The sequence below is a fragment of the Rattus norvegicus genome, chromosome 6, assembly GCF_021556685.1.
Source record: "Rattus norvegicus strain SHRSP/BbbUtx chromosome 6, alternate assembly SHRSP_T2T, whole genome shotgun sequence".
Lineage (NCBI taxonomy): Eukaryota > Metazoa > Chordata > Mammalia > Rodentia > Muridae > Rattus > Rattus norvegicus.
Genome location: NC_141539.1, coordinates 89,461,389 through 89,488,761, shown reverse-complemented (window position 1 = coordinate 89,488,761; position 27,373 = coordinate 89,461,389). Strand labels below are relative to the sequence as shown.

The 27,373-nt window shown below is 38.3% G+C and overlaps 2 protein-coding genes across 8 annotated transcripts in view; one reads left to right on the top strand and one right to left on the bottom strand.

Annotated features, from left to right (window-relative positions):
* The window catches only part of Mis18bp1 (MIS18 binding protein 1), a 48,828-nt gene extending 32,618 nt beyond the window's left edge, over nt 1-16,210 (top strand). Inside the window, exons 10-16 of one of the 3 annotated variants that reach the window (XM_087554731.1) lie at nt 1,436-2,234; nt 7,102-7,274; nt 9,534-9,694; nt 11,663-11,811; nt 13,807-13,906; nt 15,120-15,174; nt 15,301-16,210. In XM_087554731.1, the coding sequence (XP_087410857.1) occupies nt 1,436-2,234; nt 7,102-7,274; nt 9,534-9,694; nt 11,663-11,811; nt 13,807-13,906; nt 15,120-15,174; nt 15,301-15,395 (1,532 nt within the window). In that variant the 3' untranslated portion in view covers nt 15,396-16,210. 3 annotated transcript variants of the gene reach the window in all.
* Nucleotides 16,211-18,248: 2,038 nt separating this feature from the next.
* The window catches only part of Fancm (FA complementation group M), a 53,391-nt gene continuing 44,266 nt past the window's right edge, over nt 18,249-27,373 (bottom strand). Inside the window, exons 21-24 of one of the 5 annotated variants that reach the window (XM_087553216.1) lie at nt 23,582-23,945; nt 22,149-22,440; nt 21,583-21,676; nt 18,679-19,060 (exon numbers count right to left, since the gene is read on the bottom strand). In XM_087553216.1, coding sequence (XP_087409342.1) covers nt 21,604-21,676; nt 22,149-22,440; nt 23,582-23,945 — 729 coding nt within the window. In that variant the 3' untranslated portion in view covers nt 18,679-19,060; nt 21,583-21,603. 5 annotated transcript variants of the gene reach the window in all.

The following is a 27,373-nucleotide window of genomic DNA, read 5'->3' as shown; positions in this document are numbered from 1 at the left end:
ATTTATGACTTCCATGAAAAATATCGTGGAGACTTATTTTTGGTTTCTTTTCATTAGGATAGTTGTACTAATCAAATTAATTATCGGTAGAGTATAATTTTGAAATTTTCCATCATTATTAACTGTTAACCTTTCAATTTTTGGTTTATCTCTTATGGCATGATATGTGTACAACACCATGATTAAAGGCAACTTAGAAAGAAGCTTGTACCTTCTGGCTTTCTTATAACTTGTGGCTAACATGACAGTAGGTAGGGATGGTGCTGGAGCAATAGCTGATAGTTCACGTATGACCAGAAAGCATGAGACAGAGAGCTAACTGGTATATCTACCATTATATCTTTAACGGCATGGGTTTTTGAAACCTCAAAGCCTGCTCCTTAGTGACATACTTCCTACAGTACCATCAATCTTCTAATGCTTCCCAAACAGTTCCATTAACTGGGAACCAAGGGTTCAAACGTGTGAGCCTATGGTGCCCATTCTGGTTCAAACCACTACAGTAAACATAAATAGGAGTTCATACAGTTAGAATTTCGGGTCGCTTTGCTTCTGGTTTCTCCATTTTTGGATTGGACTGCTGATCTCATTTGCTTTTTTCACCTATGCATGATAGAATAGATACCAAGTTCTGTAGCTTTAGTTAATTCCCACCATTCTTGGAAATTGGGAGAGATTTGCAAAGATGTGCTGCTTTGGCCATATTGAGGATGCAAGTAGAGTGTACAGATAGAGTTTCACATTTTCCTAATTACATCCTTAACTAGCAAAACTTGTTTTGTATCTTACATGGCTGCTTAGTGGATTCCTTATCTCTTTAGCTATTTTACGTTTTGAGAATTGATTTTTAAAACATTTGTTTAGTATCTACTAATTCTTGAGTGTCTGCACTAACATCAGAAAAAATGTTTATAAAAATTAAGGTCTGACATTAATGATTTTCTCAGTCTAACCAAAAGATAAACCTGGTGTAGTACAACTAAAATGTAGGACACCAAAATGGCATTTCAAAAAGAATTGTGGGAATTTAATGAGAGAAAGGGGGAGTTTAGAGATACAGTGAGCTAAAGAATAAATTCAGAGCAAGCAATTGAGGGTCTTACAGATTAAGGAACATTTTAAGGGAGAGGAAACAATGAAAATTCAGACCTTGAGAAATACAAGGTCTAATATCCATAGAGTATAGTTCTAATTTGTGGTCAGTAAAAGACTGAAACTATATTGAAGGCCAGGTAGAAAAGTTGCATGCATGCCAGCCAACTGGAAAGTCAAGTCATTGGCAGAATTGTATACATAAGTACATGCTTACATTTGAAGTGACAGTGATCTTAATAGACCAGTGCTTTGTGTAACCTGTCAGGAAAAAAAAAGTCTTATTTCGTAGAGCATTTTCTCCTGTACTTATGAGATTTTTCTGATTTCCAATGAAATAAAGAGAGAACTGAAGTTTTAAATGTACCCATTGATCCATTGAAGTCACTGGAACAGCCTACCTCCAACAAAGAAAGACACCCGCCTCTTGGTCAGAAGGAAGCTTATGTTTTAATGACACCACTTAGAACCACAAAGTTGATAGAGCAAAGATGTATGGAACACAGTCTCTCTATTGAAGGAGTAAGGGGTTTTCTCAAAGCAAACCATCAAGAAGAAAGTGAGTCAGACGTACATGGAATGTCTACCAGCAAGTCCTCAGAGACCTTTGAACACAGTGTGGATTATAAAGGCAGTTCCAAAGAGGACTGCAGCAAATGTGACATAATCACTGTCACACATAGCATTCCAATACCTTGTCCCAAAAGTAAACAAATGTTCACCAATGACTTTAAGAAAAAGAACAAGTTGCCCTCGAAACTGCAGAAAACTGAAAATCAAATAGATGTATCACTGTATAGTCAGTCCTCATCACATTTGTCAAGTAAAGAGAATGAAATAGAAGTTAAAGGTAAAACCAGAGCAAGAAATAAAAAACAAAGGCTGGATCAGCAGAGAAAAAACACAAACTACATCACAAAAGATATCCTGATTTCAGAATCTTCAGGTGAGAGTGGTTCTTATGTCACACCAAAGAAACCTAGATCTTCTGCTAAAGAATCACATTACAAATCTGATATTACCAAGGACTTTCTAATTGAAGTTAAGGCATCTGATACAACTAACGGGCAACTGTTAGACCATCAACCTGGTTCAACTGATGATGGAGAATGGAATGAACAAGAGTTACAGAAACTTCATCGGTAAGTAGTTTTGTCTCTGGGATGTGTGCAGAATAGTTACAACATAGCAGAAAGGGCTGACTTAAAGATATACTAGTGATGTTAGCGAGCTTTTCAGAAGATGTGAATAATTATTGTGCTTGTAACTCGTGATAAATCACATTCTTTAAGAACTGAAGTTGAGTTTGGCTGGAGAGATGGCTCAGCAGTTAAGAGCACTCATTCACTGGAAGCTCTTCCACAGGACTGGAGATTGATTCTCAGCACTCACATAGTGATTTACAACTTCTAAGTCCAATTCCAGTGGATTTTCTGCCTTTCACACCTCTGCACAGATATAGGTGCAGGCAAAACACTCATTCACATAAAAAGATTTTATTAAAAAAAGAATTGAATTTGACTATAGATACTTAATAAAAGTTTCCATAGTGTGTTAGTATGAAAACCAGATCATAATTGACTTATGAAGCCTAAATAGGAAAAGTAAAGAGCTATGACAACATATGTAGACAAGTCAAGAAAATTGGCAAAAATGAGGACTAAAAATCCATGTGTAATACAAGGAGTATGGAAACAGTGAAAATAATTTGGTTGTTTTGCCAGAGGGTTGATGCTAGGGTAGAGTGGTAGCTGATGGAAGTGATATAGTCAAAAGAAAGGAAGACGTAACTGATAAAGAAGAGGCTGAGAGAAGAACGTGTGACATTTAGCATTCTATTTACTATATGTCCTTAAAAGTGCTTTGGAATACATTTTGAGTCCTTTTGAATGTTCTCTCTGAGACATTTCTATGATACTGTACAACCTTCACTGATATTTTCAATTCCCTACATGATCCCTTTTTGATTATTTCTCAGGCAAATAATTCTTTTTTACTTCCTGAAATTCTTTTTTTTTTTTTTTTTTTTTGTCTGTTTTCTTGCTATGGTATTGTCTTAGTCAGAGTTTCTATTCCTGCACAATACATCATGACCAAGAAGCAAGTTGGGGAGAAAGGGTTTATTCAGCTTACACTTCCACATTGCTGTTCATCACCAAAGGAAGTCAAGACAGCACCACCCACAATGGGCTGGGTCCTCCCCGCTTGATCACTAGTTGAGAAAATGCCTTACAGCTGGGTCTCATGGAGGCATTTCCTCAACTGAGGCTCCTTTCTCTGATAACTCCAGCTTGTGTCAAGTTGACACAGAAAACCAGCCAGTGCAGGTGTGTTCCTTAGTGATCTTTTATCCTCCACATTTCTGACTTTCTTCTTTGTACAGTGGTCCTCAGATTTATCTGTGGCCCTGAATTGCTATATTTAGATTTGTATTTACATTTTGTGGTGAATATAACGATATAAATGTTGCTTAAAGATCTGACCATTAAAAATTGAAAGAATATTTTTATTGATAATTATTTTTGATGCCCTTGGTAATTTTTTAAATTAATTTTTCTTTTCTTTCCTTTTTCTTTTTTACTTATTCACTGTACATCCCTCTCACTACCCTCCCCTCCAGGTCACCACCTCCCACAATCCTTCCCCGCCTCCCCTTTTCCTCTGAGCCAGTGAGGATACCATGGGTCTCCCCTACCCTCACCCCCTATGCATAAGGTGCTTTCTTTCCCACCGAGGCCAGACAAGGCAGCACAGCTAGTAGAGCACATCCACATACAGGCAACCGCTTTGGAGCTATCCTCCATTCCAGTCGTACCTCTGCTACAGATGAGTGGGGAGATCTAGGTGGTAATATTTTATTTCTGAAGATAAAGTCCTTTCCATCAAATATATTTAAACTCTGCCATTATTGGTTTAAAAAAAATCTTATTAATTGCTAAATAGCCATTCCATAGGTCCATCTATGTGCAGCCTATTTTCTTGCTATTCCTCTCTCTCAGACCTCGCCTATTTAATGCCTGAATTGTAGAACCATCTTTGTGCTTGTCATTTGTACTTTCCATCTGGGTAATCTAGCTCAGATATGTTCAGGTCGGGCTTGAGATATCACTGAGACCCAGGCAGTAGCAGTGCATACCTTCACTCCTGGCAGTCGGGAAGCAGAGGCAGGTGGATCTCTGAGTGTGAGGCCAGCCTGCTTTACAAAGTGAGACCCAGGACAGCCAGGTCTGTTACACAGAGAAACTCTGTCTGGAGAGAGAAAGAATATGTAACTGAGAATCTGAACTATCAGAAATTTTCATTCCATTTAATATCACTTCATATTTTATATTCTTCTGCTTTAGGTCAAAAGCGGGCTGTGCTAGCAATTTTACCTTTTCTAGCTGTATCTCTCAGCATTTCCTTATAATACAACTTTTTAACATTATATTTTTTTTTCCAAAAATTTGTTTGTTTGTTTGTTTGTTTGCTTGTTTACTTACTTACTTACTTGCTTTCTTGAGACAGGGTTTCTTTGTGTAGACTTGGGTATCCTAGAACAAGACAAAGCTGGCCTACTCTTCTCAAACTATTGATCTGAGTTTCCCAAGTGCTTGGATCACCTATACCAGCATACAAAGCCCCTTCCTTCCTTCTTTCTCCTCCCTACCTCCTTCCTTCTTCAGTTGAAAACTTCTGGAATGTTACATATCACCAAACCTAGGGTGAATATCCTTTTTCTTTCTCCCTTTTATAGCCTCACCTAAGCTAGACTTAAGGCTAAAAGCAATCAGGAAATGGGCCTTCAAGACAAACAGAAGTTTGTCCATTCTAATTCCCAGTTCTTCCTTTTCTTCTTCCTTGGTAATCTAGTCCAGTTATGATCCCACAAGGATTATCACAGCGCATCTTAGGGTTAGACATACCTAAAACCCAGATGAAGACCATTTTTACCTATCACTTCACTGCAGCTATTTCTTATCACCTGTTCTGATTCCATTAGATGTGATTTCTGGTTTTCTGTGAATAAAAACCTATTCTAGTTCTTGCCAGTGATATAATAATCAGTTAATGAGCATCTGAAAATGCAAATTACTACATTCTACAAACTACATTAATGCAGTCTTACTTAGTGAATTGAAATCTTCAATAGCTTTGTATTTTTTATTGTGTTGATACCCTAGAAAGCAGGTGTTTAGCACATATAGTAATCACTGTAACAAGTTTATATGTATTTATGAGACTGTAAGCACATTGTGACCTACTCTAGATGATATGGGAAAGGTGAAAGATCAAAAGTGAGCCAAAGATTCAATGTAAGTATTCATCTAGAAAGGGAGAGGGCATATTGGGAGGCTGGAATGAACCGAATCCTGAAGGTTGAGGAGAGAGCACATGAGTAAGGGGACTAATGCCAGTCAGAATATCACCGTAAGTTAGAGCAAAGATTTTAATGGCTGTGATTATATGTTAAATTTACCTCATTATTTACCTGGAATAACTTGGAAGATAGTGATAATTACTGACTTTTATTAAATGCATTAAGAATTTTTAATGAGGGCTGGAGAGATGGCTCAGTGGTTAAGAGCACTGACTGCTCTTCCAGAGGTCCTGAGTTCAATTCCCAGCACCCACATGGTGGCTCACAACCATCTGTAATTGAGATCTGATGCCCTCTTCTGGTGTGTCTGAAGACAGCTACAGTGTACATATATATAGTAAATAAATAAGTCTTTTAAAAAAAGAATTTTTCATGAAAAATAGTTCTTTTAGGCAGTCATAGATTTGCCAATAGTTTTATACAGAATTAGGGAACCTGATACAGTTGATGTAACATTGTCATATTAGTTAATTATCCCTAATCTGAAAACTCAGAAGCTCCAAAATCTAAAACTCTTTGTCCTAACAAATAACACCAGTGGAAAATCCATACTTCACCTCCTGTGACAATGGATCACTAAAAAGACTATATGAAACCATCTTCTAGAGGTTGGTATGACTTAATAATAGTATCATGCTTCCAAGCTATCAAAGAAACAAACCTCCGTAATTACTTTTGGTCTGTATGTATGAAGAGATATATGAAACATGAATTAATTTCATGTTCTGACTGGATCCTGAAACACTTGTATCTTAAGTATATGAGATAAGGAGTATTTACCCTGTGCCATTTTAGGGTAATTGCTGAATTAGTTATCTGGCTTAATTGTCACCTTAACCACAACATAACAAGTCTTCATGGGAATACAGGGAGGTGGAAATAGTATGGTAGGCTTTAAAACAGTGATTTGCAACAGAACTTTTAGAGTTTCATTTATAGGTTGAATTGGAACCACCTTGTATTTATACTTTATTAGTTTTTTAGACCCAGTATTACTATCCTTAAATTTTAACTTTTTAATTTCTTTCCTCAACTTTTTCTAGTACGGGTATCACAGGTATATGTCACCATGCCCAGCTTCATTTTTATAAGTAGTCTTAAAACATTTGTATATATTTAAGGATTTTCCTATGCTATTTCTGTTTAATACACTTGTCATGCATTGATCATGCCTATTCAAACCTAATCGTAAAACTATGAAAGAATTAGGAGTTTATCTTCTTGTAGATTTAGTACTAGTAAGACTTGATAGACAATACATAGAAATTAGTATATGCCAGAATTCCCTCAGAGATGAAATCATTGACTAGTTGGACTTAGGAAAAAAATGTTGAAAGATTAGAAGATTTTTCATATCTAATAGAAATAGTTTAAAGGCATTTTACTAGACATATACTGTTATATCTTCATAGTTTATTATATTGTAATAATAAAATTATGGAATAGAGAGATTGGTATCTTTTCTGAACAGTTACCTAGAATGATTTTGTCTTAAAAAAAAATCCTCCAGCTTAGTAAATATCACTGATCCAGTATGTTCTCAGATTATTTTCATTGATTTGAATTTCTTGTTCACTGATTCAGTATGTTCTCAGATTATTTTCATTGATTTGAATTTCTTGTTCTTCCCTGGTTTTGGTCTGCTGTAGTGCTTTTGCATCCCTTCCAAAGCACAAACCTGGCTTTTGGTCAGATGTGGCTATGGCAGTAGGTTCTCGAACTGCTGATGAATGCCAGAAGAAATACACAGAAGAACCCCAAGGCAGAGGATCTCGAAAATATGTCTCTAAGAAAAAGCAAGCCAACTTCAAGGTCCAAAATGGTAAATTTTGTTATTGTATTCTCAGAGTACTTACTGAAGTAGTTCTCAACCTTCCTAATGCTGTGACCCTTTAATGAAGTTCCTCATGTGTTGTGACCTCCAACTATATAATTATTCTTGGTACTTCGTAACTGTAATTTTGATAGTGTTTTGAATTATAATGTAAAATCTGCTATGCAGGATAGCTGATATGTGACTCTTGTGAAATGATTGTTTGACTCCCAAGGGACTGTGACCCACAGGTTGACAACCACTGGCTTAATTATTACTCATAACTGTTTACCAATTACATGTTATATTTACTCATGAATTTGTATCTTTTTTTTCAAATTTTAAAATCAGGAACATAAAAGATAATATTTTAAGCCTTATGTAATGTAGCTAATTCCATCAATAATAGTTTAGAAAGTTTTTTTGGTTTTTTTGTCTTTTTTGTTCTGGGAAGCTTGATATTGGATAAATACTTGAATGTCTGGGGGATAATTTAACTTGAGCATATGCTTTCAGTCCCTGTCATCCTCTATGGAATCTACCAGTTTTCTGTTTTGTAATCTGAGATTTACTGCTGTCCATGACTGCTGGTTAAAGGTGTTCTTTGTCAAGGACGTTTTATAGTAAGCATAGAGAATACCCAATGCCCCTGGTATAATAATAATTAATAATCAAGTGGATCTCACAGAGTAACTTTATTGGTTTTTCTTTCTTTTTTTTAATTGAACTTAGGGCCTTGTTAGACCAGTACTATATGACTTGGCTATGTTCTCCAGTTCCGTTAACAAGTTTTATTGGGGGAGGGAGAGGTTCTTTTCTTTTTTATTAAGTTATTTATTTACTTTATATCCCAGTCACAGCTTCTTCCCCCTCCTCTCCTTCTAGTCCTTCCTTCTCACCTTCCCTTCTACCCTTTCCACCTCTCTTCCCCTTCTTCTCAGAAAAGAGGAGGCCTCCCATGGATATCAAGCAGCCTTGGTATATCAAGTTGCAGTAAGACACATCTTTTATTGAGGCTACACAAGGCAACCCAGTTAGGGAAAATGGATCCAAAGGCAGACAGTGTAGTTAGAGACAGCTCATGTTGCTGCTTCAGGAGACCAATCTGCACAACTGTATGTTAGAGGGCCTACGTCCTTCCTGTGCATACTCTCTGGTTGGTAGTTTGGTTTCTATGAACCCCTATGGGTCCAGGTTAGTTGATCCTGTATGTTTTCCTTTGGCATGCTTCACCCCTCTGCTTTCAATCCTTCCTCCTCCTCTTCCACAGGATTCCTCAAGCTTCACTTAATGTTTGGTTGTAGGTCTATGTAGGTTGTCCTTCCTATGTTCTTTTGCTATCCTAGAACACACTAATCATGTAGACCACATATGTGCTCTATGAGTATCACATGAGCTAATACAGCATCCATTCCAATGTAGGAAGAATTATTTATAATGTGTATGCTACCAGGCTGAGAGTACCTTCTGGCATTTACTTACTTGTTTGACGGGTAAAGGTCTCTTTCTTGTCCAGACTGAGCTCAAGGGACAACAGGCCTGTGTCAAGGTACCATGTTCATAAAGTCACCACATTTTTGTCCGAGCTCTATTAGAGGTTTTGGTCTCAATAAAATAGAAGTTTTAGATGGGAGGTTGTCTCTTACCTTTTCGTCTTTTTTTTTTTTTAATTTAAAATTTTATTAGCATTTACTCGTGTGTGTGTATCTTGTGTGCTTGTTGGTGTGTGTGTGCCAAGTCATAAAAATGGAGGTCAGAGGACATCTTTTGGGAGTTGGTTGTCTCCCACCATGCAGGTCTCAGCTATTGAACTCAGCCTGCAGGCTTGGAGAAGGGTGCTCTGTCTGCTGAGCCATCTCGCTGGCCCACCCTTGGTCTGTATAAGGAAATACAGAATTAGGTTGTCCTTAGGACGAAATATGTTTTGAAAAAGTGAGAGTGGGACTGGAGATGTTTGAGTGGTTAAGAGCGCTTGTTACTTTTGCAGAGGATCCAGGTTTGTTTCCCAACAACTCAGATGGTGGCTCACACCGTCCACAATGCCAGCTCCAGAAGACCACTGCTTTCTTCTGACCTTCAGCAGCGCTAAGTCGGCATGTGGTACACATAAGTCCATGTAGGCAACACACACACGCATCTCAAATCTTTAAAATTTATTTAAAAAATTATTTGTTCTGTAGGAAACTTAAGAGAGCCTTTTATAAAAGTTTTATAAAGCAGGTAATATAAACGACCAAATCATTATCAAAATGTTTTATTGATTCTTAGGTGAGGCAGATGATGCTGATGACAAGCAAACTGTTAAGATAACTGCCAGAGTGGGAACTCTTAAAAGGAAACGCCAAATGAGGGATTATCTGGAACAGTTGCCGAAAGACAACCATGATGACTTTTTCACTGCAACACCCTTGCAGAAACAAAGAATCCAGGTAAGACTGCTGAGTGCATGAAATCTGCACTTTTATATATTGTTAGTGTATATCACTAATAATAAAGGCCAGGATCTGTAGTCTACACAGACATAAACAAAATATATGAAGAGATCTGCTGATAATAATGACATTCTTATCAGTTTCTAGTCAGCTCTTGAGTGTTTCAAAGAGAATTACTGTTATAACCTAAAAAATGAAGAAGTGGGCCAAGGAAATACATGACCTTACCTTTCTTTCACAAAAAATACGCAAAGCGACTGGTAGGCAGGTGCATTTTGAAAGCCTAGGCTTTTACAAGACCAAAGTTGGAATGCATACAGCTCTAGGGGACAGAGGCCTCTGTATTTCCATCCCTGTGTCACTATACTAGACAAGGGCTTATCCTCAGGAAACCAACTAGACCACAGTTTTACTGTTGCTGCAGCACCTAGACAGTGCTCTACAGGAGACGGGTGGGTCAGCTGTGACAGCTTAAAAGTTTCCTATATAACAAGTGAATGTTTTTGTGTGATAAATGTCGTTTTTAACAAAATCTCAAATGTTAAAGACTCCGTAGCTCAAAGAGACAGAGAAAGCACCTGGCTGACTTTTTTCCTCTACCTATGTCCCAAAAGGAAAAGTCAGCTCTCCTTCTCCTTGCCTTTTCAAAAACCCCTCAAATTGAATGTCCTTTCCTTCTCCTTCCTGTGTATCTCTCTGTCCTCCTGACTTCCTGTTACACTCTGTTTTTTCCCTATGTTCACTCCCTGTCAATTGGTTGTTTGCCTCTTGACCTATAGTTAACATTATTTAATCCTGTTTATGGTAAGCAGAAAGACTGGATTAAAGGTGTGTGCTAGGGCTGAGCCGTACCACTAGACACAGGTTTTTCCAGTGAACAATACAATATCAGGGTTCACAGTGTGACCACATATCCTGCAGCAAATACAATTAGTCTACATAATTCTCCTAAAGAACTGACATAATACTAGATGTGATGGGTGCAGATTTTATATGTAGTAGAAAGAGTCCCCCAAACTGAAGAAATTAAGCAAAATTGCAGATCTAAAGCCAACATGTAAAGTTAGGGATGTGTCTTAGTCAGGATTTCTATTCCTGCACAAAACATCATGAGTGAGAAGCAGGTTGGGAAGGAAAGGGTTCCACATTGCTGTTCATCACCAAAGGAAGTCAGGACAGGAACCCACTCAGGGTAGGAACTTGGAGGTTAGGAGCTGATGCAGACGCCATGGAGGGATGCTGCTTACATGGAGGGCTTGCTTCCCCTGCCTTGTTCAGCTTGCTTTCTTATAGAACCCAAGACCACCAGCCAGGGCACACCCACAAGGGGCCCTCCCACCTTGATTACTAACTGAGAAAATGCCTTGCAGTTGGGTCTCATGGAGGCATTTCCTCAAGGGAGGCTCCTTTCTTTGTGATAACCCCAGCTGTGTCAAGTTGACACACAAGGATGTATCTTAGGGATTACATGTGCAGACCCTAGGATCTATCTCCACCACTTCTCAGTGAGTTTAGCCTTTACCTGGCTGCAGGGATTAAACTCAGATCACCCAGCTTCACACAGGGACCTTTACCAGCTGTGCTGTCTTGGTGGCCCTTTCACCTGTTTTTATAAACCAAGTTTTAGTATGACATAACCATACTTGTTGGCTTTCATATTATGTATTACAGCCTTCATACTGCGGTAAGAGACTTGACTAATCGGGACTATATGGGTCATAAAGACTAAAAGCTTTCTACATGCTTAGAAAACACCTGACTACCTCTCTTCTCCACAGCCTTTAGAAATAGATGTAATTATCTTTATTTTGTACAAGAGAAAATTGTTTTTATGGTGACTGTTCTGTGTTCTATTAGTTTTAATTATAAAACTTGAAAAAAATTATAGAAGAAAACAACCTAACCCACAAAATTATTTTGTGATGAGAAAAATTTGAGAACTTGGTGAAAATATTTGTTTTCTAGTTGCCAAGTTTTCAATACAGTCAAGATGATGATTTCCTGCTAGCTATGGACAGGAATCCAGTATCTCCAGCATCCATTACTTCGACATTGACAAGCACTACTCCGAAATGTCAGCATGTCAGTCCTAGTATGCTAGCTTCTATAAACAGGTAAATGTGGTGCTAATTTTATATTCAAGTTAATTTAATATTCAAGAACATTTAAACATTTGTGAAATGATGAAGCATCAAGGGAAAGTTATTTTAAAAAATGAAGAATAAATTTTAAGCATGGTTAGTTTCAGCAAGTTATGGGTTATCTCAATGTATAATATTGGAAGTGGGATTTTAGTTGAAATTTTTCAAAAATATATATTAAAAATTTCAACTAAAATTATATATGATTTTATATATACTATACTGTTTTGTATATACTATACATATTACTATACATATATTATTACTGTTGGTTAAGTCTTTTTTTTTTTTTTTTTTTCTGGAGCTGTGGACCAAACCCAGGGCTTTGCACTTGCTAGGCAAGTGCTCTACCACTGAGCTAAATCCTCAACCCCTGGTTAAGTCTTTCTAACTGAAATGCAAAAACCATAAATCACCAATGAAAGGGTTTAATAATTATGTTTTATCTGCCACCAGTAACTGTCTATAGTATTAAGACAATCAGAGAAAAAACTGTTCTGCTGGGCCTGGAGAAATGGCTAGGTGGTAAAGAGTACTTAGTGCTCTTGAGGAACTTGAGTTAGGATCCTAGCACCTAAGTCAGGCAATTCTGAATTCATTGTAGCTCCAACAGATATGACTTCCTCTTCTGGTCTCCATGAGCAGTGCACTCATGTGCATATCCCCCACCCCAACTCCCACATGCACACAGAATTAAAATTAATTCTATAAAACCTGTTTAAAAGGAATATAAAATAACTTAATACAAAAAATGTTCCCTTTAGCATATTTAGCATTACTGCAAATTAATGAAATAGTAATCTTTTTTGCAACATGTTAAAAACTATAAATCAGTATTACCTGTGCAGTTGCAATTTGTTGGCATCTGTTATTATAACCATGAACTTTGACCCAGGAATCCTACTTTTGTATCACAATGTTCAAAGAAACTAGAAGTTAATTTGATAAGCATGCCTTTAATTCCAACACTTTGGAATCGAGACAAACAGATCATTGAGTTTGGAGACAGCCGGGACTACATAGTAAGATACTGTCTCCAAACCTGAAAAGGGATGTGCATGTGTACAGGGTTACTTTTTAATGACAATTTGAGAACTATTATAAAGTGAAAAACTTGACTTCTGTTATACAGAACAATCCCTTGGAAAGTAAACCTATAGGCTGCTGATCTGGGTAGACCTGTCATTCACTAAGCAAAATATTAGTAGCTGGTGGGTTTATTCATTTGTACAACAATGTTTGTGATTAAGTTATTTATCTTAATATATAATCAAACAAGAGACACAATTATATAGAAAGAAAATACTAGCTAAGTTAGATTGGAACTTGGTATAATTGGAAAATGTAAATTGATAATTTTTAAACCAGGTATAATCTAAAAGAGATCAACTGTGATATTTGGTTTTGATTAATGGAAATGAACAACAAAAGTAGTAAAGATAGGAAGTGAACAGTTTTAGGGATAAACCTAGATGGTATCTTAGTTATTGTTCTTTTGCTGTGAAAAGACACTATGACTACAACAACTCTTCTAAAAGAAAGCATTTAATCAGGGCTCGCTTACTGTTTCGGATGATTATTAGTTCATTATCATGGCAGGAGCGTGGTGGCTTGCAGGCAGACATGGTGCTGGAGAAGGAGCGAGAGTTCTACATCTAGATCAGCAGGCAATAGCAAGAGAAAGACCTTGGGCTTGGTTTGGCCTTTTGAAACCTCAAGGCCACACCTCCTAACCCATCTCGTGTAATACCACCCCTGATGACTAAGCTTACTAACCTATAAGAATATGGGGGCCATTCTTCTTCAAACAACCACAATAGGGTAGTGACCAATTAGCAAAACATAATTTCCTAGGATAGTCATTTGAGTAAAGTTAAGAAAATTTTAGACTTTGATTAATTGCTGTTTAACATATGGGTAGAATAATGATAATGTTGATTTGACATCTTGTTATTTATATTCACACAGGAATGATTGTGACAAATATATTTACCACATGCAAAAAAATGCTAAAAAATATGGCAAGAGTAATGGTAACCTTGTCTGGGGCAACATTAGGAAAAAAACAGTAAGTGTGTTTATTATTTATCCTACACTATACGTAGAACAGCCATAACGCTTGATAAACTGTGGTGATCATAAGTTGTATAACCGTCCTTGCCCTTCAGGAACTTATAACCTAATTTAATTCTAATATGAAGCTATTAGTTATATAAGTACATAAGAACTGTAGGACTATCGATGACAGCTCCTAGACAGAATGAACTGACCCAAGATGAGAATGGGTGAAAAGTCTCATTTGAAAACTGATTAGAGGGTTAGGGATTTAGCTCAGTGAAGGCCCTGGGTTCGGTCCCCAGCTCCGAAAAAAAAAAAAGAAAAAAAAAGAAAACTGATTAGAAAATGCCAGTCCAAAAGGGATGTTTTAAGCAATATATAAAAATATTGTATACCTAGTCAACAACTGATTCCAGACTATTGATTTAAAGAATTATTGACTTTTAAAGAATAAGGATTTCGTCTAATCTTTAATAGCTTTAAAACAGTTTCAGATTTAGTATTTAAAATCCAAACACAGAAAACTAATTGAAGGTAGCCTTAATAATGAATAGACCCTGGACAAAGACATCTTTTTGGAGTGGTGGGAGCATGACTCAGTAATAGAACATTTGTCCGGTATGCCCTGAGTCCAATTCCCAATACTATCTCAGAAACAAACACTTTTAGCACTTTTAGCAATGCTCAAAATTGTGATTTATCCAATTCTTTTCAGCCTGGTGTCTCTAGCCAGTGTTGGCGTGGGGAGAGGAAAGTGCTCATTTCACAGTAACTGGTACCAGCCCCATTACACTAAGCAAGTGACTAGCCTTTCTTAATCTAGGCAAATTTGGATAATCGCAAGGACTTGTGACTGAGTAGTTATGCGAAGTAAATGATGTATTACTGTGATTTTTCTCATCACACAGAGGTAATAACATTGCATTCCAAACTAAGATGCTAAGAACTGAGCACACTTCAGCAACTGTTATAGGTCGCACATATTCTTTGCCTTATGTAGCACTAGTTTGAAAAGTTTCTTATATATGAGTGTTTGCCAACAGTGGAAATCAACACAATGGATTCTGCTCTGGATAAACTCAAGAATTTGTTTTCTGTAGTGACTGAAATTGATGTACCACGTCCATGTTTAAGGTTATGGGAGAAAGCATAGTTGATCACTTGCTTAGTGAGGAGGTCTCACAGGAGATACAACTTAGCTATTAACATGCACTTTTTTACAGGTTGAAACTGATCTCTCATCTCCAACACCAACACGAAAAGCCCTGTTTAACAAAGGTATTTCTTTATTTTGTAGCTTAATTCCATTATAACATGATCTCTATTTGATGAGCTTAGAGTTGTTTTCAATTCTGTTAAAATGACTGGAAATTATTAATCCTTTTCATTAAATTTTCTTTACAGATTTAGGTGAAAACACCGATATTGCAAAGTATTTCATTGATGATAGAGAATCAGATGAAGAAGAGAAAGATTATTACTTTTCCAGTTCTGACTGATAGTAAAACGGATTTGCAGGAATTTTACCATCAAGCAGAATATACTTATACTTTCATTTGATGACTCACTATTCTCTTTGTAGTAAGGGAATGCAGATTTGTCTCCCAAAGATGTCCTATGTTTGTATGCAAGGTAAACGCCCTAAGAGCATTCCTCAGAATGCTGTTACAGCTAATGAGTATGATTATTTTGCCTGTGTATGCATTTGTAAATTGTATGTTTGTAATGTTAATGTATATAAAGCTCAATCTCTTGAACATCCAAGACTGTTTATTTTAGTAATCATGTCTCAAATACATTTTTAAATAAAAATTTAAAAGCCCTTAAATGAAGTGAGGTAAGGGTCTGGATTTAAGAGTGTGGATTGGCAGATACTAGAATGGAAACTTTTAGCATCATGCACAAGCCCGAGTTCCTTCTCTGTCTAAGTTATGTAATTCAAACTGTTTCACATGTTTTTATGTTTTACATGCTTTTTCTTCTGATAGTTTCTCTTAAATTTACTATACATTGGTCTGTTTGTGTCTCTATCTCTAATTCATTGTTCTTTATTATTTTATAAATTAAAGGAACCAGAGGACAGGTTCTGTTATATTCTGTAGCCCTGTTATATATAGTTGATAGATCCACCATTATAAGGAATTATAATGCCAGAATAAACAGGTTTTCCGTTTTTGACAGCTTTAAAAGGTAACTTTCATTCTGCCATTGTTTTAAAGTTTGGCCTGTTATTTGTCCTCTGGCTATAATATGTATTCATCTTCACTTTGCATCCAGTTAGACTGCTCAAATAAAAATGTAAACTTGTGAAGTATTTGTTTTTGGATTTTTTTGTTGTTGTTGTTGTTTTGGGTTTTTTGAAAATAATTTTACTACTGCTTTCTAACTTGTTTCCTAAAAACACACTGGAACCTATAGTAAAACATAACTCATCCATTCCTATTTCTCTGTTTCTGTCTTTCTACCCAAGTCAGGGTCCTACTGTGTAGCTGGGCTGCACTATGTAGAGCAGGCTTTTAAGTTAAGCCTGTTACTAGGCTTGGTGTTTCAGTCATGTAATTAATACCAGTTACTCAGGAAATTGAGGCAGGGGGAACTTCCAAGTTTGTGGCTAACCTGGGCAATTTAAGTTCCCGTCTCAAAAACAAAATTAAGGGAGTGGAGAGATGGCCCAGCACTTAAGAGTACTTGCTGCTCTTATAAAGGACATGAATTTGGTGCCCAGCACCTATGTTTGGTAATAACACAATTACCTGTAATTCCAGCTCCAGGAGCGTGAGTACTCTGCTGGCTGTCACAGGTACTGGACTCCCCCCCCTCTCTCTCTCACACACACATACACACACACACAAAGAAAAAAATGAATAAATGTTTTTAAAATATAGAAAGCCATGATGTTCCTATAGGGAGGGAGGAGGCAGGAGATAGCTGTTAGGACACTTGTCTACCATGCAGAAAGTGCCAGTTTTAATCTCCAATACTACCTCTCTCCCAGATAACCTGCAGTTATTGCTAATTGTAGAACAAAAGAAAGGTTATTTAAACAGTTGTCACTATGTAACATGATGCTGTGCTGGTGGTTAAGGGTGATGGCTAATATTTTAGAATAAAGCCATTAGATCTTTACAGCTAGCACTGGTTTTTTTTTTAGCTGAATGGCTATAGAATATGTGAATTTGGATCTGAGAATTGCTAATTGCACACCAGCCATTATGTTGGAATGCTATTTCCTCTGGTTTAGACAATTAAGAGACCAGTGGCATGCTGGAGGTCAGATTTTAAAGTGACCACAGATGACCGAAATTCAGAATGGAGTACCTTTTGTAAAAAAGAAGTTTGTTTCTGGGTAGTATTTCTAAATTTGCCAGTGTATGAACAAGCAAGTTTCAAGGCCTCATTTTTATGACCCAGTAACAAATAAATTGAAATAGATGAGTTCTGAAGTTTAGGACGAGGGACATCTCTTGGGACTGGAGGCAGGAAGAGCTGACAGAAAGAAGCCTCATATTGCACATATAGACAGAGGCACATCTTAAGATACTTATGACGTAAGTTCATGTTAAATACTGGACTCTACTTGGATAGAGGTTTTATTAGGTGGTAACAATATATTAAACATTTGACTTTATTAGATCATTTGTTTCACATCTATTTTTTTACTCAGTATATATTATTTAAACCTATCTATCATCTATCTATCAATCAATCATTTTAATGTTCGTGTGCCTGTACAATGCTAGTGTACTACCTAAGAAGGCCAAAGACATTGGAAACACTGAAGCTGGCAGTTTTAAGGTGGGGGTGTTGGACATGCAAGAGCAGTGTGTGCTTTTAACCTCTGAGCCATCTCTTCAGGTCCTAGACTTCGTACACTTAAAATGTTATATATTATAATTCACATACAGCACAAATTGTTATTCTTGGAAAAATTCTAAAATACATCTTGCTTTTATGCATTTTTGAGACAGGATCTTGTTTTTAGCCAAGGCTAGCCTCAAAATCATGTGCCTACTGCCTTGGCCTACAATGTGCTGGTATTTCAGGAATGTGTCGTCAAAATCAGCATACACATCTTTTCTGTATATGCATGTAGATGTGAACACAGAGGCAAGCATTATTTGTGTGGCGGCCGGAAATTGACATGGCGTTATTTTCATCTATTTTTGAGACAGTTTTGCACCGAATCTGGAGCTCACCAATTTTGCTATACTGGCTAGCAAGCTCCTGCTCTCCTCAACTCTCTGAAGTCTCTGGCACTGTGATTCTGTCACTGTGTTTGGCTTTTACATGGCTGTTGGGAAACTGTCTTAGGTTTCTACTGCTGTGCTGAAACACCATAACCAAAGCTCAAGTTGCGGAGGAGAGGTTTTATTTGGCTTATACTTCCAGATCATAGTCTCTTCACCGGAGGATGTCAGCACAGCAGTTCAAGCAGGGCTGGCACTTGGAGGCAGGAGCTGATGCAGAGGCTACGGAGGGGTACTGCTTACTGGCCTGCTTCACGTGACTTGCTCATCTTGCTTTCTTATAGAACCCAGGACCACCAGCCCAGGGATGGCACCACCAGTAATGGTTTTGGTCCACTCCCAACAATAACTACTTACAGTAGATCTTTTCTCAATCAAGGTTCCCTCCTTCCAGATAACTTAAGTTGACATTAGACCAGCCAGCACAGGATGAGCTCAGGTCATCAGGCTTGTGCAGCCAACACAAGGCACAACACATGAGGCAGCTGAACACCTCCCAGCTCTTTGCTTTACTTAGATGCTTAAACCACTCTGATCACTTCACACAGTCTTGATTTATTCAGTAAAAATTTGTTTTGGTCTAATCAAAATGATTGTGGAATATCAAAGATTTCCTTTTAAAAATAAATTATATAGTTTATAAATAAAAAAGTATACAATGTAAAGATCATTAAGAGATGAAATATTTACATATTTTAAACTGGTAATCACAAACTACAATGATTATTGAAATATATTAGCATTATGAGAGTTCTTTCGTAGTGACTCAGAGTGTCGAGCATGTTTCTGATTTCTGTCTTTCCTGAGTAAGATCATTTGGTAACATTTGCATATCAAATGTATAGTGAATATATTTATAGATTTCCTCAGCCTTTTGATGAGTTACTTGCGCACATGTGGAGATTTCTTCAGGGGAGCTGAAAACAAAACAAAACAAAACAAAACAAAAAAAACCAAGTGAATTTGGCTTTTATGAAATTACTGTTTTTAACATGGCTCATGATAGAGATGCAACTCAGTGGTGAGCACTCGTCCAGCCGGTAGGAGGCGCTTCATTAGTTACCAGCACACACTCAAAACTTCTTCCACTCCACGTGAGTTAACAGCATTAGGACAGTAGCATGAAAGCTTACTTTGTTTAAGCCTTCAACAATATACTGGGCATGGTAGTACACTCCTGCAATCCCAGCATTTGGAAAGCAAAGTTTAGAGAAAGCATGGTCTACATCTTCCAAGGCTACATAATGATGTCTCAAACAGTCATCTACACAAACTTAAAACTTCAGATCTGCACTGGAGTAAACATCTTGGAAATCTTTCCCAAATTACTCATATGTAGGGCCCTGAAGCTGAGATTGGCAGTATTAGAAGACTGGACCTTAGTAAGAGCACCAGTGGAAGGAGAAGCCCTGGGTCCTGCTAAGACTGAACCCCCAGTGAACTAGACTGTTGGGGGGAGGGCGGCAATGTGGGGAGGGTTGGGAGGGGAATACCCATAAGGAAGGGGAGGGGGGAGGGGGATGTTTGCCCGGAAACCAACCGGGAAAGGGAATAACACTCGAAATGTATATAAGAAATACTCAAGTTAATAAAAAAAAAAAAATAAAATTAGTAAGATTTTCTTATTTTGAAAAAAAAAAAAAAAGAAGACCTTTAAAAGGTGGGAAAAGTCCTTTGTGACTGGGGGTTGACACTTCTGACAAAGTGTGTAAGTTGTTTTTGCTGTCCACTTGACAAAACTTAGAACCACATGGGGAAAAGGGAAACTAAATTGAATGATGCTTGCTAAAAGCCTTTTAGAATTATTCTGTATTATATTTATCTAAGATGACAAGACGTATAGTATGTGTATATAGACAATGCTTCTCACAAGAGCCATAGACTAAAAGAACCCTAGTAGCAGGCATGAGAAACCTCCTTTTGAGTAGTTAGGGGAAGACAAGAGACTCACTCTTATAACAATAGAGGCTATTGATGTGACTACGGTTGCCTCTCAGAGGTTTAAGGTAAGCCCCTGATGCTGAAGATTCCACACATGTAGGACCCAGACCTCAGAAGATTCAAGTAGGATCTGATCCAAAAGCTCCTCTCCTAGATCAAACATCATTGTACCAGACAGTAGCTCTCTACCTAGATATGATGCCTGTGGACTCCAATAGATATAATTTAAAGCTCTTTGCAGCAGACAGAGGTCAGAAAGCCACAACTGGTCAAACTGCAGAGGTCAGCTGATTTTAAGGTGCTCAGACTCATGGATACGTCTACAGCCTCCTGCATGAAAGGCTTGGAGGAGAAGTGGTGAGAGGATAGCAAGAGGCAGAGGAGCAGGAAATCTTTGAGACTCTGTCTCCTAGAAACAACAGGGTAGCTATCCCCCTTGCTACTTAAACAGTACCCAAAGAAGTAAATACCAACAGGCATACTAACATGGGAGGAGGAAAGTCTTTCAGGGCCCTACGCACCGACAATGAACTATAGGCAATTAATGATTCCAGAGAAAGGGACAATTGTTCTTTTCCAGGGATGGGCCCCAATTAGTTGATTTAAGTGGTCAGCCCTGAAGTCATATTCATAAGTAGTACAGACTCAGAAGGTTGTATTTATATAGTTTTGTGCATGTGTGCAACATCATAGAGGCCATCAATATGAAAGTGGGAGGTACAAAATGACATGACAGGGGCAGGAAGGAAAGGGAGGAAATGATACAATTATATTTTAATTAAAAACAGAAACAACCAACTTTACTAGTAACAAGAGAAATGAGATATAAGATTTTTAATCTTTTTTTTTTCTTTTTTCTTTTTTTTCGGAGCTGGGGACCGAACCCAGGGCCTTGCGCTTGCTAGGCAAGCGCTCTACCACTGAGCTAAATCCCCAACACCAAGATTTTTAATCTTAAGACAAGATTTTACAGTCATTACATAGACATAGTATATATGATAAAACCAAGGAAAGAATAACAGATGCATACACATGGAATAAACACACACCAAGACAACTCCAGGAATTACTAGATGGACAATCATGGCATCTTGTGAGCGTGTGTTAGATGAGATCCCAGAGAGAACTCAAAAGAATGACTGTGAACATATTCAAAGAATAAACTTACTTGGAACATAAATAAGCTGAATGAGATAAGGTAATGCAAAATACTAAAGAAGTCAAGAAAAACAATAACAAAAATAGTGAAGACAAACCAACCTGAAAGACTGGAAATGAAAAACAAGCTCCATGAGAAGTCTAATAGCATCAGGACAGGCAAAAAGACAATGAGAGGAGTTGGAACAGCACAAGCTTAAAGAAGACAGAAACCACTGCATAAGCAAGGCTTAACAAGGCGGCATCAATGGACATGCTAATGTACAAGGGGAAATTTTTCCCAGGGTCCCATTCATGAAGAACTACAGGCAAATAATGACTCCTGGGAGAAAGAATTTACCTTCACTAGGGACCAGCCCCCTCACTTGTCCAGTGCAGAACGGTCAGCCTTGAAACTGTATACACACAAAAACCGCTCAGCGGGTTGTCTCTTCCTATATTTGTGCATACAAAATACTTGTGTAACAATAATAAAAGGAGGCTATCAGCTTGGGAAGGGCATGGGATAGGCTTGAGGGAAGGTAGCTGGGAAAGGCTAGGAGGCAGGGGAGGGGTGATGTAAAAAATACTAAGGAACCAGTGGGAATTCCAAGATATCATTCTTAACAACTCTGGATAAGCATAAAGAAAGGAGAAATTAGTCATAAAGGCTTTTTTCCAAACCATCAAGATGGGTAAATGTGTCTGCTGCTGGGCATCATCACTTGGATGTGGTCCCTCAGACTTCACATGGTAGGAGAGAACTGGCAAAAAAACCGGTTCTGTGACTGATGTGAACAGTGTGGTAGGCAGGGGGATGCGTGCACGCATGCACATCCACACGCATGCACATGCACACGTGCACGCACACACTAATACAATTTAAGAAATAGCAACCATTTAAAAATACTAGTAAAGTAGACATACCTGTTCACCATCTTTTTCACAGATGAAAACTGGTGACACATATTTAAGGCAGTCACATAACTTACACCGGGAATACTTAAGTAGAACTGGAGTGCCTCACATGTACCAGTGTCTAGCACTGCTGGAATATGAATCCCGGCATTCTTTCTTTGTTCCACCAACGACAGCTCCTTTATTAAACCTGCAGTTTCTTCTTGTCCAGAGCTGAAAAGGATTCGGATTCCAGCACCAACTAAGGCAGTCAGCAAACTGTCATAGCACTTTGTTCTTCTAAACATTTTTGATATGTCTCCTGAAATTTTCATATTCAGGGAAAATGAAAAGTTGAGTGATAAAATCAGGAAGAACAGTTGATATACTTTATTATAGAATTCTAGCCTCTCATCCCTGAGTTAGTGAGTGGTGCCTTTTACTGATGAGAAACTATAATTAAGCTTTAAATTGATTCTCCAATATTTGATCTGAAATTAACTTACATAAAGATCATTAAATATTGAATTAGTTGATATAAAATTGACTGCTTAGTCCAGTGATTGAAAAAAAAAATACCCGAATGGCCTTCTAATGTTGCCTTTCATTAAGCTTGTCAGAAAGTTATTTTTCCAGCATTTCTACCATATCACTGTCCACTTTGTCTTAAGCGGTTTTCTTCACCGCTTGAGACAAAAGGAGCCGAGCTCTGAAATATGAAGTGGCTTCTCCAAGGCATACAGCATGAGGAAGGAAATGCTGTCCGATTGCCACAAACCACTATTTCCCTTTATTTAAGGTTCCCAAATTTCCATAATGGCTTTCATCACAAGGTTTTATCTCACCCTTCTGACACCCTGAGATGAGCAGGGCACGTAAGCATCTCAACACTAAACACTTGCTATTCAGTCAATGGTTTGTCAATGACCGACGGAGCTGGAGAGAGCAGAAATCAGTGCACCTGCCTGCTCCCCATCCCAGGATCTTTTCTCTGCTCTCATCGGATCCTCCGATTCAGTTACTACTAGAGAAGTCCTTAGCTATAATTCCAATCCCGCATTGGTAAGTGACTTGTGTAAATCCATCTTTTCATGTTTAGAATGAACCCCTCTCCCCCTCAAGTACACCATCACTTATACTCACGGTTTCAGCAAACACTTACTGCCCTGTAACAAAGAAGTTGTTCAGCCCAGAATTACTCAGCTCTTCCCACCAACCCCACACGACCTGATCCTAAGCACCTGCGTCCTCTTTCTTCCCATGGTTGTACTGTTTAGGGAATTCATCTTTTGGCCTTCTCCTTTGGTTTCTTATTGTTCAGTCTTAATGAGCCTCATTGAAATACAATGACCAACGAAAACATAGTGGTACCAAGTATGAAATGACACACTCCGACAACAGGAGAATGAACTAAGCAATAGTTAATTTTGTTAATAGTCTTACAAACATTTGAAAATACAAACCTGCTTTTTCTCTGTCTTTTTCCACAATCACACATATTCTTTGAAACATGCTCTGCAGGCGCTGAATCTGCTCGATGAACTTGTTCTTAGCAGTATTACTTAACATTTCAGACTGAGACTTCCTTTCTACTACCATTCGGTTGCTTACGATGTAGTCACAGCCATTAAGAGGACAAATCTCCACTTGTAACCCGTGAACTGTTCGTAGCGAAGAAATGACTTCCAAACCGGTAGTGATTTCTCGACTGTCTACAAGAATGCAGGCCCTGTTTCCTTCTCGCGGATGTCTAGGGGCTATGAGTACCTCAGCATCAGGTAGCAGTGAAGCAGAGCAGGGTGCTGCTGAAGTGTCCTGATCACCAACCTGAAGAGGGGAAGCCCTGGTCAGAGGCCAGCTGAATGTGCATCAGTGTGTGAAGGTCGCCCGTGATGCTGCCTCGCCCTACTGAAGAATTTCAGCACTTAAACTTTACCATAGCGAAGTGACTAGATAAAACAAGCCACCACTCTACCAAGTCACTGCAAAGCCAGCTGACAGCAATCAATAGAACAGAAAGTCATCAAATACAGTGCAGTCTAGAATCAAACGGGAGAAAACAAATTTTCACAGGGGACACATATTTTTTAAGCTAGAGAAAAGAATGTCTTGCTAACAGGAAAGCAGACTGAAATGCACTTTAGGAATAAGGTCTCGAGACAAAATATTATTGAAAAATTGTGAGATTAGATAATCGGAAACTTTTTCTAGCTGAAAACAAACCTTAGTTGTGTTTGGGTTTCTCTGATCTGTAATCGTGAACCCAGGGCTTCGTGCAGGCTAAACAAGTGTTCTACCATTAAGCTACATCTCTAACCCTTAAGCAACATTTTTTTTCTTTTCTTCTTTTTTGCGGGATGGGCAGGGATAGAAAGGTGATAGTAGGGCTGCAGCTAGGAACTTGCACATGCTAGGCAATACTGTCCCACTGAGCTGTGTTTAAAGCCCAGTAATGCTTTTAATCTAGTTTTACAAGTTCTATTATTACATGATGTATGCATGGGTGCCTGCCCTCATGCACATGTTTCAATCACAGGATAATTTGGAATCGATTCTTTACAACAACCTCTCCAAAGGAACCAAAGCTCAAACTCAACAGGCTTGCGTGGCAAATGCTTTCACCCATGGGGCTGTCTCACCCAACCCCAGTACTGCTTATGTGCATGTATATGTGCCTGAGTGTATGATGTACATCACATGTGTGGAGGTGACCGAAGAGACCCTCAAAAGAAAAATGTGCATGAACCCCTCAAATTGAAGTTACAGGAGTTTTAGGAACTATGGAAAATCGGTACTGGGAACCAAACCTAGGTTTTCTTAAAGAAAACAAATGCTCTTAACTGCTAAATCATCTCCAGTTTCTCAGTAACACTTAAAGAAAGTCAGAGCTGAAGATGTAACGCAGTGTGAGAACACGTCTATATGCAGGCTCCAAGGATCAAGCCCAGCACTGTAAAGAAAACAACAGATCCATGGCTAGCTGACATGCACAGAGGTCAGAAACAAAATAAGAGCCCTGGAAATGAACTGAGCCCAACCAAATCTGAGTTCACAATGAATTCTTTATGTAGAGATGATAGATATGCACACTCAGACCTTGGCTTTTTAAAAAAACAACGTTAAAAAAAAAAATCAATGGGCTGGAGAGATGGCTCAGCGGTTAAGAGCACTGACTGCTCTTCCAGAGGTCCTGAGTTCAATTCCCAGCAACCACATGGTGGTTGACAACCATCTGTAATGGGATCCGATGCCCTCTCGTGGTGTGTCTGAAGACTTCTACAGTGTATTTATGTAAATAAAAGAAAGTCTTAAAAAGATAAATCAAACATTTGGTATAAAAATAATTCTACTACATGAAAGCAGAAAGCAAAAACTAGTTGGTGGAGACAGAGGATCTTCTTAAAATCTGACCCTTTAGCCCAGTGACAGTGAAGCCAAGGAGTACACAGTGCCTACCCAGTTGGCCAATAATAACTACAAGCGTTCTCCCAACAGAAATGCAAATGGTCGTATGTGATTTGCTATGACACCCATAAAGATGCCACCTTGGAACTTTATGTTAACACCTTTTCTTACTAGATAGGTTATATCCTGTTGATGTAGTTTAAACAATCAGGAATTCTAAATTGTTTGTAGAAAAAACAAACAAACAAAAAACCCTGCAAAACCCCATGGAAGTTAGAAAAGTCAGGTAGTGGTGGCCCCCGACTTTAATCCCGGTACTCAGGAGGCAAAGGCAGGTGGATTTCTGAGTTCAACAGCACCTTCATCTACAGAATTTTCTTCCAGGACGGCCAGGGCTACACAGAGAAACAAAACAAACACGAGAATTAAAGGAAAAGAGAGATTGGGCATGGTGGAAAGTTCCAATAATTCTACAACTTAACCCCCTGAGGCAGAAGGACAGCACGATTGAGGTCAGCCTGGGCTAGAGGATGAAAAGCTATCTCAAACAAACAAAACAAACAAACACATGAAAACCCAACCCAAAACTAAACAAAAGAACTTGTCTGAAAACATCAAAGGCTGGAGATGGATAACGCACAGGTTTGATCAGAGACAATATACACAAGCAGAGTGAAAGATTCGGAACATGCCAGATACACATCAATACTGAATGGTTGAAAAAAAATGCTACAACCATACCATAAGGATTATAGAGAAAAGTAACATCTCTACTGTTGTATAAACCCTGGGATGGATATTTAAATGAAAAACAAGTAGAGAAAGTGTGCACTGAACTACGATTACAAGTGTAAATGTATCTTCCTATGTATTTCACAAAGTGGAAATACCAATGCACATCTATTTTAAATTACGTCCTTTGTATAAGAATAAAGGGTATAAAAACAGAGGCAAACTTTGAATTTATTTTATACATTTTCATATGGGACTGTGTAAAGAGGTCACATAATAATGGGGCTTAATTTAAAACAATCCATCACAAATGCAGTACACAGCAATCAATCATTTGTAAATAATTAGGAGTTCTGTAAGTGAAAAGAAGTGCCATATTTAAAAACTCATAAATTTATTCAGTAACGGCACTGTTTCCTACTGAGGGTGTGTATAATCATTGTGTATGTGAGTGCAGAGAGCTCATGCCGCTCGTGGTGTGGGTCAGAGGGCAGCTGTCCTAGCAGGGTGAAACGGTCTCTCTGGCTGTTTTTACCATGCTGCGCACTCCAGCCTAGCTGACCATGATCTGTGGGGTGACTCTCCCAGCTCTGGCAGTAGGGATGCCGCTACAGCATCGGCTTTTTATGTGGGCCCCAGGGAGTTTGTGCGATAAAGTACTGTTACCTGCTGGGCCACCTCCACCAATCACTAACCGCCCCACTGATGTTAACAATGGGACCACTGAAGCAGCCTTGGAATTCCAAAAGTTCCCACTGAAATGGCCCAGAAACTACTCCAGAGTCAGGGAGCAGAAGCAGAGCGACTTGGAGGAAACAGCTGCTTTTCGGTCTACTGAAATGTTAGAGACTATCTTTGCCTAACACACAACAAGCAAGATGCTGGGACTTCCACCATGTCTAGATAATCATTTAATCCTGCAAGTAGAACATAGCATTGAAACCATTTTTCTTGCACAAATTTCACTATTAAGCAAAAGGAAACAAACAAACAAACAAACAAACAAACAAAAAACCCAAATAAAACCAAAATCACAATAGATGTAAAAAGTTTGAAATTACTAAAATTAGCAATATAGGAGGGACCAATGCAGGATGGGCTCACAAGGCCCCAGCCCA